The sequence below is a fragment of the Mus musculus genome, chromosome 7 (assembly GCF_000001635.26).
Source record: "Mus musculus strain C57BL/6J chromosome 7, GRCm38.p6 C57BL/6J".
NCBI classification, from domain to species: domain Eukaryota; kingdom Metazoa; phylum Chordata; class Mammalia; order Rodentia; family Muridae; genus Mus; species Mus musculus.
The window spans coordinates 106,896,433-106,916,179 of NC_000073.6; the positions used below are offsets into that span (position 1 = coordinate 106,896,433).

General features: G+C 37.5%; 1 protein-coding gene across 1 annotated transcript; it reads left to right on the forward strand.

Annotated features, from left to right (window-relative positions):
* The first annotated feature begins 11,692 nt into the window (after nt 1-11,692).
* On the forward strand, nt 11,693-18,691 carry Olfr1532-ps1 (olfactory receptor 1532, pseudogene 1). The gene is made up of 2 exons (NM_001011542.2): nt 11,693-11,900; nt 17,752-18,691. The coding sequence occupies exon 2, from the start codon at nt 17,768-17,770 to the stop codon at nt 18,689-18,691; it is 924 nt and encodes a 307-aa protein (NP_001011542.1). The 5' UTR covers nt 11,693-11,900; nt 17,752-17,767.
* The last annotated feature ends 1,056 nt before the right edge of the window (nt 18,692-19,747 follow it).

A 19,747-nucleotide genomic window follows, 5' to 3' on the forward strand; every position in this document is an offset into this window, starting at 1 on the left:
AAAAAGTTTTTTCTACTGGATCTTTTAGGATGTAGCTGTTGTTAATTTCATTGCTGCCTCTCTTTCTCCCTGCTACATTCTGAAACTTTGTAAACTCCTAGCCTAAAGGCTACTGTTGGGTAGAGACCTTGTTTTAAACTCTATTTCTCATCTAATCTTTATAATAACTTACTCTGTCTAAATATTATGTAGACAATGAAAATAAGCTTCCAATTAAAGACATGAATTTTCTAGGTTTTCAGTGTTTCAGATTTCCCATGATGAAAGCCTCATGCTTGTGGTCATAATACTCATCATCTCTTCCTGAGAACCTGGTAACATCATACACAGGGTTATAGTGGAATAGTACAAAGCAAAGTCAAGCCAACTTTCACTGTGCTTCAAGGGATGTCCATCTTGTGACCTGTAGACTGCATGTTGTCAAAGAGAGCTAGCCCAACATGAAATCCTAAATGTTCCTTAAAACGTTATGAGACTGGTTGATATTTTTCTGTAACTCCTTTTGTGGTCTCTTATTTAAAAGAAAATTGTAACAACATGGTATTGCACAGTCCTAGTACTCCTGCAGGCATTACCACCACACACACTAACAGCCCTCCTTGAAGACTTTCTGTTGTTTTCTTCTTAATATGATTTTTCTTTTACTAATTCTGTTCAAACATTGTTAAAGAGGATAAACAGAAAACAGCCTACAGTTCCCATAGGCAAACAGTTAAAGCAAGTTCAGCATTCATTGAGAGAAATGTTCTGCTTTGTTTTTAGTTAGCTATTTGAAACAAACAAACAAACAAACGAACGAACAGGAGGGAATCTTGCTGTAATCTACTTTATGGAGAAGTCTGTTTACTCAGTGAAACAGACCAGTCACTAAAGACTAAACACTGTGCTTCTCTCAAATGTGCTATCCGAAATGGACAGACTCAAAATCCAGTGACTCTAAAGAGGAGGAATAGTATGATTTTGCCCAATTTGCAGAATTTCATATTTATAAAATGAAAAAGTTCTAGAGATCAGTAGTGAATGATTAAAAAATTCTGTAATTAATGTGGTGACAAGGATAAATATTGTGGTTTTTAAAACCATAATGTCAGAAATTATTTTTTTGCCTGAGAGGAGAGGGTAAAAGCTGCACTGGCTCCATGACCCTTTTGTTCCTGCATTTTTAACTGTGCCTTAATTAGTGACACATTCAGAACTCTCTGTGTCTGCTTTTCATGCTGCACACCACTCACTCCTAAAACATTTCCAGTCTCATTAACTCCCACACGGTAATTGTGATAATTTTTTTAATCAAAGCAATGATCTTATCTCTTTTCATAGCTTCTTCATTTTCTATGGTATTTGGTATATTTAAGTGTCAATACTTTTTAAAACCTCTCCTTTATTGTTGGACACAGTATATCAGTGACATTGTTTTCATGATCTACTGCATCTTCAGGACTATCCTGTAACATTTCTTGATGTTTCTATGTCATATTGTCATGATCCTGGTTGGGCAGGAAAATCACAATAACATGCTATTGATATTGTTACAGACTTTCAATGTTTATCTCAAATGATAAAATACATGAGGTTTAATTGAAAACACTGAACACATTGTGCACAACAACTTAACACATAGTGATAAGTTTACTTAATATTCATGTATCAATTATTCCATTTTGCCCTCAAACAAGAAGATTTAATTTTTTTTTTTTTTTGGTTTTTCTAGACGGGGTTTTTCTGTATAGCTCAGGCTGTCCTGGAACTCACTTTGTAGACCAGGCTGGCCTCGAACTCAGATTTCTCGTACATAGTAATTTTTGAGTCCAACAAGACAAATAGCTCTTAAGAACAAACTCAATATACATAGTTCAACTCCTTTTGATAGCCCTCACCTACATCTCTTCTCAAATTCATGTCATTCTCTGATTGTTCCTCCGTTCATTAGTACCATAACTTTGGGCAATATACACAGCATAAATCTTTACCTCTCCCTAACTCTTATTCCAGATAAAAAATGCTCTCTGATTCTTCAGAAATATGATTCACAGTCTTTAATGGGATAGTTCTGGACCCTTTGGCTTTTGTCTTTAAAGTTGTTTATAATATAACTGTTTCCTAAAATTTTCTACTCAATACATATGCAGGTTGGCTATTATCTTCAGGGTATACATAAAAACTTGCACAAAATTCTCACATGAATTTTAAAAAATATTCAATATATGTTTTCATGATCTTAGAGTGGGTTGCTGCCTCAATTTTTTTTTTTTTTTTTTTTTTTTTGGTTTTTCTAGACGGGGTTTCTCTGTATAGCCCAGGCTGTCCTGGAACTCACTTTGTAGACCAGGCTGGCCTCGAACTCAGAAACCCGCCTGCCTCTGCCTCCCGAGTGTTGGGATTAAAGGAGTGCGCCACCACGCCCGGCCACCAACATTCTTTAAATATACATTTATTTCTTTCATTTGTAGTTCAACATTGTCTGTCACATACTAATGATTAAATAAAAGTAAGCTTATCAAAACAAAGAATCTCATGCAGACACTTTCAGAGAAGCACTCCCAATTTTAAAAAACCCTGTGTTTGAAAAGAGCAGGGAGGTGGTTTCCCACATGATTTTCCAGTGTAGGAGCCTCCGGTTGCATCTCAGACTTGTAAAGAAACCCCAAAGAGGATGCCCTGAGTAAGCAAGGGGCAGAGGAGAAAGTGGGAGCCAAGAAAATGAAGGCTAAAGCTCCTGCCTATGTAAAGAGAATGGCGACTCCTTGGAAGGAGCATTTCCCCCTCATCATCTTCCCTACCCTCACCTGGAGCACTGGCAGTTGTGAAGACAGCAGAAAAGGAGAGCGACACGTGGAGCTTTGGTGTCTGCAGCCTGTGTTGCCTTACCCTAACAAGGAACATCAATTGCTGTTTCCCAACTATAGTGAAGCTGGCACATCATCTGGAACTTCTTTCCTAATGCAGGAAGTGCTGTATGTGAAGAGACTCAACTGAGTTACCAGCCTAGAAGAGTATAATCCAGCAAGTCTTCAAACCTTAGTTCCTAAGAGCTGTTATTACCAGACAGTTCCCTGGAGCACATGGGCTGTTAACTTTTTAAAAATCATTCTACAAGAAAATATTCCAGGGAGACTAAAATAATCATCTGTAACTAAGATACTTGACTCTCATCTGATGTCAAACCAAGTCATATGGGGTCTCCAAGTCTCATTCAGAATTGACGGTAACAAAATGCAGCTGAAAGAATTGTACAAATGCCTCAGCATCTGCAGTGACTTTGGTTCATCATTTCTTTAGATATCCTGGAATACTCATCTTTTATGCAATTAATATTGACTCAAAATCATGCATATACTCTCTTCTACATTAATTTCTGTAGTTATTACTTATAATATTCAAAATAATCCTCACATGTTCGAGATGTCTGTATTTAAAAAATCAATTTTGATTTATGGTTGGCATATCTGTGAATGTAAAATATATAGGCAGGAGGGGCAGATTTTGGATGGAATCTCCCAAATTAAGAGCTTTCGGAGAGTTCTATCCATGCATTGCATGCACTTGTGTCAAAAATGCCCCAGTTTCCTCATAGTCACATGGGAAATTCATGCTACAAGAACATCGCACAGAACAAGATACCATGACTGCTTGAATGGAGGCTTCAGTAGAGTCCATGGAAAAGCTCAGAATGAGAACTAGGTCAACACACGAGCTTTCTATAGTAAAGTTTACAGCATGGACAATATTTTTGTCCAAACACATTCAAAACTAGCAAAAACTGGCCTTAGGTCAAAAAGAATTTGAAAAGTTACCCTCTGGGTGATAAATGACAACATTCCTGATCTCATTAAGAAATACAGAAGAATAGACAAATTGATTAATTATAAATAAAATTTTAATATATTAAGCAACTGTAAACCCAAAGGCAAGAAGTCAACAAAGAGGTACCATTGAAAACAAAGACTAAACAAACAAAAAACCCTAAGGGAATGGAAAAGAAAGGTAAATAATAATAGTAAGGAAAATGGAAATACCAACAAGCATTTTTAACACACACACACACACACACACACACACACACACACACACTGATGTGTGTCATGTAAAGATAGCATCCAAAAATTCTGTGGTAATCACTGCTTGATTGAAATGTTCAAAATATTATCTAAATTTTTTATTCTAACTTGAATTATCTGGCAGTACCATCATTTGCCTTGCATTGTGTAAGTCAGAGATATCCTGAACTTCTTAAGCTTATTCTGTAGTAGAGCAGAAGTTCTATCACCTGTATTTCAAAATAGTGAAAGTCACTAAGAAAATCCTCAAATAAAACTAGCAGAGATAATCAAACCAAAAGATAAAACATGAAAAGTCACCATGACTCCATCACAGGACCTTTTTAACTCTAAACTAATAAATTCATAGATACCAAGATGTGCAAAGTACTAGATAAAGGTCACAAAAGTTTAGTACTAAAAGTAATCTATGTATGATATGAAATGAGTATTAACTATCACATGAATTAAATCATTAAATTGACACATGATTGAGAAGGAAAGCCAGCAAGAAAGATAAAGACTCATCAAACTGATGTTAAATCATAAACAGGAATGGAAAGTCAACAGCAAGTCAGAAATACCAACAAGGAAATTAAGAATTTGAAAACAAAACAAAAATATTGTAAATAAAGTGGCCTCAGTGGGTCAATTAGAAAACACAGTGGACGCACAACCAATAGACTCACCCAAGCGAAAGATAGAATCCTTACCAAGGAAGTTGTGCCTGAAGGGTCCCCCAATGAGGGAGCGAGAGAAAGTACCCAAGGAGCTGAAGGGGTTTGCAGCTCCATAGGAGAAACAACAATATGAACTAACCAGTACCCCCAGAGATCCCTGGGATTAAACCACCAATCAAAAAAAGTCACATGGTAGGACTCATGTCTCTAGCTGCATATGTAGCAGAGGATGGCCTAGTTGGTCATCAATGGGAGGAGAAGCCCTTGGTCCTGTGAGGGTTCTAAACCACAGTATAGGGAAATGCCAGGGCCAGGAAGCAAGAGTGGGTGGGTTGGGGAGCAGGGCAAGGAGGGAGGGGATAGGGGATTTTCGGAGGGGAAGCAGGAAAGGGGATAACATTTGAAATGTAAATAAATAAACTATCTAATTAAAAGAAAGAAAGAAAGAAGGAAAGAAAGAAAGAAAGAAAGAAAGAAAGAAAGAAAGAAAGAAAGAAAGAAAGAAAGAAAGAAAGAAAGAAAGAAGAAACTTGTCCCTGAAACTCAGGGTACCAATACTACCATATGTGGTAAATGTTATAGATATAACTCTAAAATGCTAAGAACAGGAACTAGATTAGGTACCTATCAACAGATGAATAGGTGAAAAAATGTTGCAATTAAATACAATTAAATTTTACTAAGTCATAAAGGATGAAAATAGCCAGGAGTGGTGGCACACGCTTTTAATCCCAGCACTCGGGAGGCAGAGGCAGGCGGATTTCTGAGTTCAAGGCCAGCCTGGTCTACAAAGTGAGTTCCAGGACAGCCAGGACTATTCAGAGAAACCCTGCCTCAAAAAACCCAAAAAAATAAAAAATAAAGGATGAAAGTATGCCATTTTCAATAAAATGGATGAAACTGGAGATTATATATTAAGTGAAAGAAGAAAGACTTGGAAAGACATATTACATGTGTTCTGTCATATGTAGAACCTAGATTTGAATATATGACATTTCAAAAAATGAAATACCAGCATTGAAAATATTTTAGGGAAACCAGAAAAGGGCAATAAAGGGAGAATATAAAATATTGAATGCTTTCTTTCACTTGTGTTGTGGTCTAGGAATTGTCAAAAGAAAAAAAAAAAAAACTCAGACACATACCTTAGAAAAATAGGGATTTTTTTATTGAATGTCACATCCCAAGATTGATGAATCAGGTACATGATTCAGGCTTGGGAGCTGAACCGTGATTTGGAGTCAATATCCTACAGAGCTTTTTAAACCTGATATCTACAAACATCTGTTCCAACTTATTTCACCAATCAGTATTTAGGGATAGGGGGATTTCCTTAGTAACATGTCTTTGTCATAGATTTACCCTGTTCCCATTGGTTGGGGTATTCCACTGTGGTGAGGATTTGCTTTGTTTGATATTAATCTCTTAACTTGTTTACCAGTATGTGACTTGTCTAAAACTCATGTCATTAAGAGTAATAATCCATTGTGTAAATGTACCACATTTTCTGTATCCATTCTCATGCTGAAGGACATCTGGGTTCTTTCCAGCTTCTGGTTATTATAAATAAGGCTGCTATGAACATAGTGGAGCATGTGTCCTTTTTATATGTTAGAGCACCTTTTGGATATATGTCCAGGAGTGGTAGAGCTAGGTCCTCAGGTAGTACTGTGTCAAGTTTTCTGAGGAACTACCAGAATGATTTCCAGAGTGGTTGTAGCAGCTTGCAATCTCACCAACAATGGAGGAGTGTTCCTCTTTCTCCAAATCCTCCTCAGAATTTTCTGTCACCTGAGTTTTTGATCTAAGCCATTCTGACTGATATGAGGTGGAATCTCAGGGTTGTTTTGACTTCTGTTTCTCTGACGACTAAGGATGTTGAATATTTCTTTGGGTGCTTCTCAGGCATTTAATATTCCTCAGTTGAGAATTCTTTGTTTAGCTCTGTACCCCATTTTAAAGTAGGGTTATTTGATTCTCTGGAGTCTAGCTTCTTGAGTTGTTTGTATATATTGGATATTAGCCCTCTATTAGATTTAGCATAGGTAAAGATCTTTTTCCAATCTGTTGGTTGCCATTTTGTCCTATTGACGGTGTCCTTTACCTTATAGAAGCTTTTCAAATTTATGAGGTCCCATTTTTCGATTGTTGATCTTAGAGCATAAATCATTGGTTTTCTGTTCAGGAACATATCCCCTGTTCCCATGTATTCAAGGCTCTTTTCCACTTTCTCTTCTATTAATTTCAGTGTATCTGGTTTTATGTGGAGGTCCTTGATCCACTTGGACTTGAGCTTTGTACATGGAGATAAGAATGAATTGATTTGCATTCTTATATATGCTGACCACCAGTTGAACCAGTACCATTTGTTGAAAATGCTGTCTTTTTTCCACTGGATGATTTTTAGCTCCTTTGTCAAAGATAAAGTGACAATGTCTGTGACCCAGAATTTCTTTTATTGTTGAGAATAGTTTCCACCATCCAGGCTTTTTTTGGTCATTTTTTTGCATATCGCTCTTTCTTACTCTACGAAGAATTGAATTGGAATTTTGGTGAGAATTGCATTGAATCAGTAGATTATTTTGGGGAAGATGGTCACTATCACTATATTAATCTGGCCAATCCATGAGCATGGAAGATTTTTCCATCTTCTGAGATCTTCTTCAGTTTCATTCTTCACAAAGCTGGTCTGTAGTGGAGCTCAGAAACCATCTATAGAAGGAAAAGACATTTTATCCTGCTTGAGAATGAAAAACCAGAGGATGGTGATAGTTATTCCCCATCTCAGAAGCTAATATGGTGGCTTCGATTCTGGAGAGATCCTGAGCATGCCACATATGTGCAGTGCAGAGTGTCTAGGAAGCACAGGGGTGCAGTCACGGCTTGTGACTTAGTGGCCTCAATATCGGCAAGAGATTTTTGGAGATATTCACATGGTAGAAAAACAAACCACTTTCAAGAAGCAAACTTCCAGAAACCCAGAACTGTTGGAGATGAGCTCATGGCAGAGCCGAACTGTGGACTGAAGTCTGAGCACTGGCCTGCTACATATGCAGCTGGAGCCATTTGTACTCGTTTGTTGATAGTTTAGTCCTTGGGAGTTCTGGAGAATCTTGTTGGTTGATATTGTTCTTCCTATGGGGTTGCAAACTCCCTCAGCTCCTTCAGTCCTTTTTCTTGCTCCTCTACTGGGAACCCCACACTTTGTCCAATGGTTGGCTGAAAACATCTGCCTCTGTATTTGTAAGGGTTTGGCAGGACCTCTTAGGAGACAGCCATATCAGGCTCCCTTCAGCATGCACTTCTTGGCATTCTCAATAGTATATGGCATAATTGGTAGAACAATCTCTGGGTGGCCTTTCCTTCAGTCTCTGCTCAACAGTTTAATCTCCATATTTGCTCCTGTGATTATTTTGTTCTCCTTCTAAGAAAGACTGAAGCACCCACACTTTGGTCTTCTTCTTACTGAGCTTCATGTGGTCTGTGAATTGTACCCTGGTTACTTGAATTTTTAGGCTAATATCCATTTATCAGTGAGTACATACCATGTGTGTTCTTTTGTGGTTAGGTTACCTCACTCAGGATGATATTTTCTAGTTCTATCCATTTATCTAAGAATTTCATGAATTCATGGTTTTTAAGATCTGAATAGTAGTCCATTTTGTATATGTACCACATTTTCTATATCCAGTCCTCTGTTGAAGAATATCTGGGTTCTTTCCAGCTTCTGGCTATTATAAATAAGGCTGCTATGAACATAGTGGAGCCTGTGTCCTTGTTATACTTATCATTTTATCTAGGCTTTAACATTCCATCTTGGCCTTAATATTTAACCTAGACCTTAACATTTGCAAATCTATATTTGTGTGTGTGCGTGTGCGTGTGTGTGTGAAGGAGAGAGAGAATGAGAGAGACAGAGACAGTCAGAGACAGACAGACAGAGACAGACAGAGACAGAGACAGAAAGAGGACTATTTTGAGGGAGGAAGAGATCAGTAAAAGAAGGGAAGTGAGCAGGTAGAGAAATTTGGTGATGAATATAAAATGAAGTGCAATGGAAATGTCATAATGGAACACATCAATTTGTATCATAACTGATAAAGTTTATTGTAAAAATATCAAGAATAAAAGCAATCTTTGTTCCATCATTTTCAGATTGAGTGATGTGTATAGTGTATATCACAGGTAAGAAATGGCCTATAGTATATAGTATATTAGCAAGGCAAGTCTGAAGTTGCATTCACACACAGGTGTGTGAGACAAGGTGTTGGTTTGTTTGAATTGAGTTTGTTTGTTTGTTCATTCGTTTGTTTTTGTTTGCCTAGGAGAGAGGGGGAGAGAAAGAGAGAGAGAGAGAGAGATAAGGTGGCGATGTGAGGATGATTAGGAGGAGCTGATGGAGGTGAAAAGCATGGTCAGGATATACTGTATGAATTTTTTTACAAAAAAAAATTAATTTTATTTAATTTTGTTTTTTACACTCCAGATTTTATCCCCCTTCCAGTCTACCCTCTGACTGTTCCACATCCCATACCTCCTCCCCTACCTTGCCTCCATGAGGATGTCCCCAACCCACTAGACCTCCCCACTCCCTGGGGCCTCAAGTCTGTGGAGGATTAAATGCATATTCTCTGACTGAACCCAGACCCGGCAGTTCTCTGCTGTATATGTGTTGGAGGTATATGCTGCCTGGTATATCAACTGGTATATGCTGCCTGGTTGGAGGCTCAGTGTCTGAGAGATCTCAGGAGTCCTGGTTAATTCAGACTGCTCCTCCTACAGTGTTTCCCTCCTCCTCAGCTTCTTCCAGCTTTTCCCTACTTCAACCACAGTGGTCAGCAGCTTCTGTCCATTGATTGGGTGTAAATATCTGCATCTGACTCTATCAGCTGCTTGCTGGGTCTTTCAGAGGGCAGTCATGATAGATCCCGTTTTGTGAGCACTCCATAGCCTCAGTAATAATATTAGGCCTTGGGGGCCTCCTCTTGAGCTGGATCCCACTTTAGGCCTGTCTCTGGACCTCCTTTTCCTCAGGCCTTTCTCCATTTTTGACCCTGCAGTTCTTTCAGACAGGAACAATTATGGGTCAGAGTTTTTGACTGTGGAATGGAAACCCCCAAGAAATAGTTTACATTGAGGTTTCCAAAACTCAGGGGTTTTTAAGTTTACTTGATTCTAGTTTGGTTATGTTTTATTAAGACAGGTTCTCTCTGTATAGCATAGTCTGTATTCAAATTCATGATCTGCCTACTTCAACTTCCTGAGTGCTGAGTTTACAAGTATATGTAACTGTGCCTTGTTCATCTTCTCTTCTGTGACCAAAGAGATTGGTGGGTTTTCGATCAATGTAGACATAAAAGCAAAATGAAAGAATCGAAGCTAACATTCCCTTGAAACTGATTCCACATGTCAATTTGTAAGGCCAGAGCTGTAACTCAGCCCTACTCATGTAGGCTTAGAACCATGCTAAGATCAGTGTGTTACATTCTGGTGACTAGATGTACATAGAAATTTCTACCTCAGCCTGACAGCCATTTTCTCTGTTAAATTTAATAATTCAAAAACTATTAAATGTAATAGTATTCAATGTATTAATTGTAATGTTACATTTAACAGTTTTTTAAATGGATTATTTAATTTTTCATATTTTCTTCTTTTTTCATATTCATTTTATTCTTGAAGATATAAATGTATATTTTATACAAGTAGAAGTCCATGGGCATGAAATTTTAAAAATAGACTGATTCTACACTGAAAATATCACAAATATGTTTTAAATATTTGCAGGAAGTCTTGGGGTTAATGCAGTCTAATTATCACTCAAAACTTAAATGGTGTTGTCTGTGTTTTGGTGGTTGTGTCTAAGAAATAATTGCTCAGATCAAAGACGCAGTCAATGAGGTGAAAAAAATAAACAAATATGGAAACCAACTTAGTTGCTGCAAATCAATAGAAACACTTTGCAGAATGGAGAGACAACCCACAGAATGGGAACCACTGTTGACTTTTAAACCATGTGTGTGAAAACAAGAGATGATTCATTCCACTTGAATTATCAAAGGCATACTGACATGTTTGACAAATTACTTTCAGTGTTGTAGAGAGAGTGATAAGAGGAAACATAATAAAAGCAATTAAGGGAGAGCGAGCCGAGGTCAGAGGTTGGCGTCTGAGCAAGAAGTGCAGTAATGAAGAATCAGAGAGGGTGGTAAGTTGGTTAGGCATTTAGACTGTGTAAAGTAAAAGTGAAGAGAGCCAACTCAGCCTATCCAATCTCATGCCTGACATGGGAGGCTGAAAAGTTAGTTGGGTAGGCAATCAGCAATTCTCTTTTTGATCTGTTTATTTAGGTTTGTGTTGTATGATGACCTGGCTCCCCTTCTGATATATTTCAGCAGTGGTAGTGAAGCCTCCATTCAAATGCTCAGGACATCGGATTGTTTGTCTCTAGTATGATTTTTCCATCTGAGCAGAAGGTAACTGGAGTCTTGATACAAATGCAGGCAAAGGTTGAAAGCTCATACAGGTTGAAATCCTATTTGTCAGTTCAGATTTGAAGACTTCATATCTCCACAGAGTGACTTAAGATGTGTTGGTGTGGAACCTAAAAACAAGTGAGACTTAGGTATACCTCTTAGAGATTACATTTTTTTATCTTTTATATATATATAATATGAGTGTATATGAGTGTTTGCATGTACACTGGCATGCCAGAAGAGGGCATCAGATCCCACTAGAGATGATCATGAGGAGTCAATGCTCATAGCCTCTGAGCCATCTCTTCAGCCCTAAGAGATTATAATTTTTAATGCCCACGTGTTCTCTGATTGTAGCTTTTTCAAGTTAACCACTGTGATTACTCTAGAGAGTACTCTTATTTAGAACAGTTCCACGACCTCAGATTTGAAGACTTCCTGTAGGAAACCTCCAGACGCAGGGTGGTAGTTTTTCAGTAGATTTGGGATTGAATCCTGTTACACATCAGCACTCTTTGTATCAGGATCGAGTAAGACTCACAACCCAGATGATGCCCCAGCCGCAGCATGTTTGGGAGATGCCCATGGAGTTTGTTTATTAGGAAAATAGCATATAGGCTACAGAAACCACATTTTCCTTTATTTTTTACTCCATCACTAGGCTCTCTGCTCCGTGTTTACACCTACTGCTCCTTCCAGTGCTGCAGGTGAGAATGGGGAAGATTCTAAGGGGTGAGTTCTTCTTCAATCAGTCTACACTGTGATTCTTTTCGCATAATAAAAGGCTTTCATCTGCACTGCTGTTTCCATGGGTCTCTGGAGAGAAGAGGTGATCTTCATGAACCCTGTTTGGAGATTCTCTGGGTATGGTTAAGTCTTGATTATAGGAACCAGAGTGACTACAAGGACTGTGGATAGCCACTGTCTATCCGTGGCTCTGGAAGCTAAGCTCTATGTTATCCTTTGCCTCCTTGACTGAGTGTGCCTCTTTCTTTCACTATTTGAATTTGATCATTGAAAGAAGACAGGAATGTGTACTTGAAGCTCTGTTCCTAGAGACATAGGCAGGAGATCCAGCTTCCCTGGTGATCAGAGAAGCTGTATGTCTGCTGATGTTGGTGAACAGGCTGCAGCCCTGTCCCTGTCCTTGGACAAACTGAACTTCCATTCTTCTCTGAGATATGGCTGACAATCTATTAGTTCTGCATAACTGGCAATCAATCCTGGTGTCTGAAAGTCAAGACTTTTCCATCCTGTACATCAGATTGAGCCTCTTCTTAAACACAGTTCTCTTGGAATCAGTGAGTTAATATGATAATGAGCTTCTTTATGTTTTTACTCAACTCATTTCTATTAAACTGTGAGCATGTGCTATGGAATCTTGAAATTTAAATTGTATTATTAAATTATATATGTTTCAGAATCCTAAAATAGTAGCGCAACCTAGAATCGGAAAAAAAAACCTCTTTTTTAAACTTTTTTTTAAGATTTATTATTATACAATAGTACATTATAGCTGACTTCAGGCACATCAGAAGAGGGTGTCAGATCTCATTACAGGTGGTTGTGGGCCACCATGTGGTTGCTGGGATTTGACCTCAGGACCTTCAGAAGAGCAGTCAGTGCTCTTACCCACTGAGCCATCTTACCAGCCCTTAAACATACTCTTAAAACTGTATTAAGAAATGTTTGTATTGTCTTTTTATAGACAATAAAAAAATGGTCAAATCTAACCCATCAATTAAGCAGAAAACTTTAGACAGCATTTACACAGAATCTAACTGTATAAGAAAAAGCCAAAGGGGCCAGAATATTCCTGCAAAGCCTAAAGAATTAGAGAATTGGAGAGAATTTTTTAGCACAGACTCTTACAAAATGTAATAGAAATGTAGTATTTTTCACTTGTGGTTATTGTCTGAAGATAAGAACTGAAAAATAATTAACAACCTTACTTTAAAGTGCTTAGGTTGTTTATATGTATGTGCCTATGTACAGTGAGTGGACACAGCCTCTAAATGTCCCTGGAATACTTACTTTGTATGAATTTATTTTAAAATATTGTTACCTAACCAATCATCCTACTGTGAATTAATAATGTGAGTTTTCTGGCTTATGGAAAATGCTATTTTTAGGACTGACCTAACTCTAAAGCAGACTCTTATTGGTTCTTAGCTAATCAAATCCATGGTATCTCTGTTTTTGCAGAACTCTATCACTATTTTCATTCTGAGTTTATATTGTCTATATTCTTATTCATTCATGCCAAAAGTTTCCAGGGAGAGAAAGAGCTAAATTGTCAGGAGCCAACAGCATTTGGTCCTGAAATAGAAAAGAATAGAAAAAGGAATTAAATTGCCAGAAGCTATCAGCTTCTGGTCCCCAGAATAGCATCAGAGAGTTAAATTGCCAGAAGTCATTAGTTTTTGGTACCTTCCTTGATTACCTCGATGTCAAAGCTGGTCTTTGACACATTCACATTTTATTTAATAGATTCACTAATCTTGAATTTGTATTTTATCGTTTTAGATAGAAATTGTAGGCTAAATTGGGAAGTAAATAAAGTAATACATATAAGCATAAAAAAAGAGTACCATTTTCGCTGAGTCCCTAGAATCCCACTTCCCAAGGATCACCACTGTTAGCCAACTGCACACAAACTATTCTGTTGTAGCATGATAATAATTTTCCAACTGTCCATAATATGGTTATTTAATCTTTTAGTTTTAACTTTGGAAGAAAGATTTTGATTTCAGATCTTTATAGAAATATTAATTTCTCTAAATTGCCTTACTAAAGCAGTGCTTAAACACTATGTTTAATCACAGTCAAACTAGTAAATTAAATGATCTTCTAATCCAAATTTATAATTACTGTAATCTTACTATTAGGTTCTTACAGTTTTGTTTTGTGGTCTTTCAGATTTTTTTAAGTTTTAAACTACTCATATTAAAGCAGAGTTTGAAAACTAGCGAGAGCACTGGTTAAATCAGACTTCCTTTGCTGGTCTTTACATGTTCATTGACGTCTTCAGTTCTGCCTTATTGTTTTTAACCATGGCTTGGAATGTTTCTGTTAACATACTTCTACTATCAAGGAATCAACAGAAATGAAGGGATGCAAAGGGAGAAAGCAACTGATGAAAATAATCCTCACCCAAGGCAAACACAATGAGCCAGCCCCACTCACTTCACACTCTCAACAGTTTTCATCACAATGCAGTAGCAACAGTACCTAGACCATAATGTTGTTGTTGCTGTTGTTGTTGTTGCTGCTGCTGTTGTTGTTGTTGTTGTTGCTGTTGTTGTTGCTGCTGTTGTTTTTGTTGCTGTTGTTTTGTTGCTGTTGTTGTTGTTGCTGTTGTTATTGACTGTTTTGGCACAGGGTCCCATTATGAAGTCTTGCATTGGATCTTATTATTTAGACCAGGCTCATCTTGGATTCACAGGGATCCATAAGCCTCTGTTTCTGAAGTGCTGGGACTGTAAGCATGTGTGCCCATGCTTAAGTATAATCTCATCATTACAATGAGACATTATATAATATGGTGAACAACTCATTATTGTCCTAAATTCTTTATATGCTTACATTTTATGAGCCTTTATATCAATACTACTAGATAAGTATAATTTGGGTTATTTGGGTTACTACTTTATAAATGAGTGAAACTAAGTAAAGAAAACTAGGACTACACATTAACTAGACATACTAGTACTGCAACTCATTAATTTGTTTTGTTAATTATTTATGTGTGTGTGAGTGTGTGTGTAAGTGTGTGTGTGTGTGTGTGTCTGTATGTGTGTGTGTGTGTGTGTGTGTGTGTGTGTGTGTGTGTGTGTGCACACTACATGTATGAGCATGTCCATGGAGTCAGAGAGGGTTCCATATCCACTAAGTCTGGTGTTAGAGGTAGCTGTGAAATGATAATGTGAGTGTCAGAGATTGAACTCATGTCCATTGCAGAGAAACTAGAGAAGTCAGGATTTCAACACAGCAGTGGAGATATAGAGACCTAATGCTAGTTAATGAGTTGTGTTGATTTCTAGCATCTAATAGCTGTTTGTGGTTATTGGATATTCACTATAATAGAAATTCCTGTAAAATAAATGCATACTATAAATGCACACATACACAAAGACACATCCAGTCACATATCATGTAAAAACTTAAGTGACATAGCATATAAAAAAGCGAAAGCATTTGCTTTTCACTTAATATTTCATGTAGTTATCTTTCTGTAGTAAATGGAAATTGCATCATTTAAATTTTCACCCAAAAGGCAAAGCCTCATATTTGAGTTTTTGTTGTTTTAGTAGACATTTTGATTCATACTTTATGCATAACTTTACCTATTTTGCAAACAGGGGTCTAAACGTTTTATATTTTCTATGGAATTTTGTGTATTTGTTACTTTTGTTTTAATCCTCAGTTAAGAATAATACAACTTCTCTTGAGTATATTTACAAATAGTGTGTGTGTGTGTGTGTGTGTGTGTGTGTGTGTGTGTGTGTGTAAAATCTTTGATTTTTGAGACAAGGTTTCTTCACGTAGCTTTGGCTGTGCTAAAATTCACTTTGTAGACCAACCAGGCTGACCTCAAACTCAGAGATCTGCCTGCTTCTGCCTTGAGTACAGGGATTAAAGGCTGTGCCACCACTACATGGCAGGATGACTTTTATTGTGCATATTTAAGACATATAGCAGAGAGAGAGAGAGAGAGAGAGAGAGAGAGAGAGAGTCTTGCCTGATGGCACATGAAGACAATTCCTGTACTCAGGAGGCTGAGGCAGGAGGATCACATGTTTACTACAGCCTTGGCTACCCAGAGATATACAAACAAGCCTAGGCCACAGATTTGGAAGAATCTATTAGATAATAGTGTGATTACTACTTGCTATACAACTTAAGACACTGAACATCTCTCTTTGAGAGTTCATTGCCTGACAACAGCTCAGCAAAGAGAGGTAAGACCTTTTAACACCCATACCCTCCCCCCAAATCCACAATAAACCTAATTTTATACAGATCTTGTTCAGAAAACTGAAGCTGTTAAGATCATAGTGGCAAAGGCTGTTTTAAGCATTTCATAGATATATTTCCATTTCTTCTTTTATTTATATTTATATTTCTACTTCTTCTCCTTCTCCTCCTCCTCCTCCTCCTCCTCCTTCCTTCTTCTTCTTCCTCTTCCTCTTCGTCTTCATCTTCATCTTTGTCTTCATCTTCTTCTTCATCTTCATCTTCTCCTCCTCTTCCTCTTGTTCGTCCTCCCCTTCTTCTCCCCTCCCTCCTTCTCTCCCTCCTTCTCCCTTTCCTGCCCCTCTTCATCTTCCTCTTCCTCCTTCCCCTTTTCTCCACCTTCCTTCCCCTTTGCTCACCCCCTCACATGATGATCCCTGATGCTTACAGGAAGGAGTATATATTCTATGCTTAGGACTGAGCACTCAATTGTCACTGATTCTCAGAATTCTGATTAGTGTGCACCCACCACAGTTCACAGCAACAAGAAGCCTCTCTGACTAAGGCTGCAAGTAGCATTTGTCTATGAGTATAAACATAAATATATAAATGGCAGCTAGGCACCATGCAAATTTAAGTAAACCACAGATAGAACTTTCCCTGTATGGACAATGACTTCCCTATGTATAGATTTTTTAAAAACAGGGTTTATAGAACAAGTATGTATTTTTTTCCTGTGGATTGGCCTGAAACTCAAAGAGCAGTTAATTACCTCCATAAGAGTAATGCTACTATTATACCAGTGGTCACATCTGACCTGGCAAGTTGACATCGTGGTTAAAAGGCTTAACAGCTGGATAAGACTAAGGAAGTTTTCTCCTTCATGGTAGCCCATTCATATTTACTATATTATAAAATTAAAAACATCTCATATGAATTTTAAATGACTAAAAGTAAATATGATGAAACTTAACAATGCTGGACAATATGTGATACCAGCAGTTGTTAATTATGCACATTTGTATGTAAGGACCATATGGAAAGAAAAGACAGACTGCTGAACATTTATGTTACACTATGGAGTGTCAGAGTCAAAAGCAAATATTTTAACTAATATATTCTTTATTTTGAAAACATGCGGACAATGATCAGGATCACAGAATTCTACTCCAGTCTACCTTACTTTAAATCTTGGCAAAATGATTCTTTAGATTGATCTTATAGATACAATTAATGAACAGATTTATTAAATGTAATAAAGGACAAAACATAAAATTTAACTAGTTAAAGTCATATAAACTTGCTTGCTTCCCACAGCCTTCTCAGAACAAACTAGTTAAACCAGATGAGTTTGGTCATTTAGCATAGTAGGACAGATACATTCTGACTGGTATTGCTAAAATATTCATGTAATTAAAAATTATCTTTGATTTTAAATTATTATAACTACTGGGCAAAATAAAACTTCAGTATTTAAGAATACAGAAACTTTGAACAGAAAGAAATCACTGACCTGTTTTTAAGATTGACAAAAATATAAGCTGCTCTCACTGTCCTGCAATAAATAGTTTATGTGTTTCTTTCCTTGATGCTCTTCTACAGAGACAAACAGCCATTCATGGGTGAAGACAACAGAACCTCTGTGACAGAATTCATCTTCCTGGGCCTCTCACAGGACCCACAGACACAAGTCCTGCTCTTCTTCCTCTTCCTCTTCATCTACCTGCTCACTGTGCTGGGAAACCTGCTGATCATCGTGCTCATCCACTCAGACCCCAGACTCCACACCCCCATGTACTTTTTCCTTAGAAACCTGTCCTTTGCAGATCTCTGCTTTTCTACTACCACAGTGCCCCAGGTGCTTGTCCACTTCCTGGTGAAGAGGAAGACCATTTCTTTTGCTGGATGCTCCACACAGATAGTGGTGTTGCTTCTGGTCGGATGCACAGAGTGTGCACTGCTGGCAGTGATGTCCTATGACCGCTATGTGGCTGTCTGCAAGCCTCTGCACTACTCCACCATCATGACACACTGGGTATGTGTTCAGCTGGCTGCAGGGTCCTGGGCCAGTGGTGCACTTGTGTCCCTGGTGGATACCACATTCACATTACGTCTTCCTTATCGAGGAAACAATGTCATTAACCACTTTTTCTGTGAACCTCCTGCCCTCCTGAAGCTGGCATCGGCAGATACATACAGCACAGAGATGGCGATCTTTGCAATGGGTGTGGTAATCCTCCTAGCACCTGTCTCCCTCATCCTCACCTCCTACTGGAACATTGTCTCTACTGTAATCCAGATGCAGTCTGGGGAAGGAAGGCTCAAGGTCTTCTCCACCTGTGGCTCCCACCTCATTGTTGTTGTTCTCTTCTACGGCTCAGGAATATTTGCCTACATGAGGCCCAACTCCAAGATAATGAATGAAAAGGATAAAATGATTTCAGTGTTCTACTCAGCAGTGACCCCAATGCTGAACCCCATCATATACAGCCTGAGAAACAAGGATGTGAAAGGGGCTCTCAAGAGAATAACTACAAAATAATATGTTAGGACTGTGTCATGAATGAACTGACCATTGTATTAATAGAAAACAGGGTTCTTTGTTTTTGTTTTGTGTTTTTAAAATGTTTTCCTTCTTTTACTCTTTTCTCACATATCTTTCTATTTTCCTATATTTTTCTCTGCTTGATAGCTATGTGAATGAAATTAAATTAAAGTTAAAAATTGTAAGTAAAAACAAATTAGCGAATAGATGTGGGCATAAGAACGGAGGAAAGAAGAAATGAAGAAAAATAAAGAGGATGAGAGAGCAGAAACAGCAAAGCTCTTTCTCTTTTAAGTCATACAAGTCAATAACAAAATTGACCTAATTATGCATCTAAGTATGTGTCAGCAAACATGAATAGAACAACAAAGCCATCACAAGTATTTATGTGTCCATAGTCATTTCTTTCAACTATATTTTGAATTTACATTTCTCTGGGGCACATTCATAGAATTTGGGGCATAAATATGACACTTTTGTTTCAAGTTGACATAAAGAATTATGAAAGATACAGGCTATATTGAGAACGTTCTTCCCCAAACTTTGATACACTTTTGTGTATTTCTTTTCTCACATTTTCCCCTGTGTTGTGATATACAGAATCATTTCCACTTTTATATATTCATGCATAATTTTTGCAACCATGTAGTATCTGAAAATAATAAAGATAAAAAATTTTTCTGAAAATGGATTAATTTACTTATAATGACTTTTTCCACTCATTTCCTTCCAAATGATATAACTTACTATTAATTATATGTAACCCATTTTTCATTTGTTCTTTTGTTTTAGGTCACCCAACTTGGTTGGATAACTTAGCCATTGAGAACAGGCTGCAAAAATATCAGTGTACAGCCATCTCTGTGATGTATTGAGTTGTAATCATTCAAGTAAATACCCAGGAGTTGCTTTTAAAGTCATTTAAAAGTCTATATCTATGTGAGTGCATCATTTTGCTATAGTAGCTTTTGCCAAGGTCAATAATGCTATAAATAAACTATTTAAACAGCCTTTTACCCTATAGTGCATTAGAATAGCTGAGAATTCCTTCAG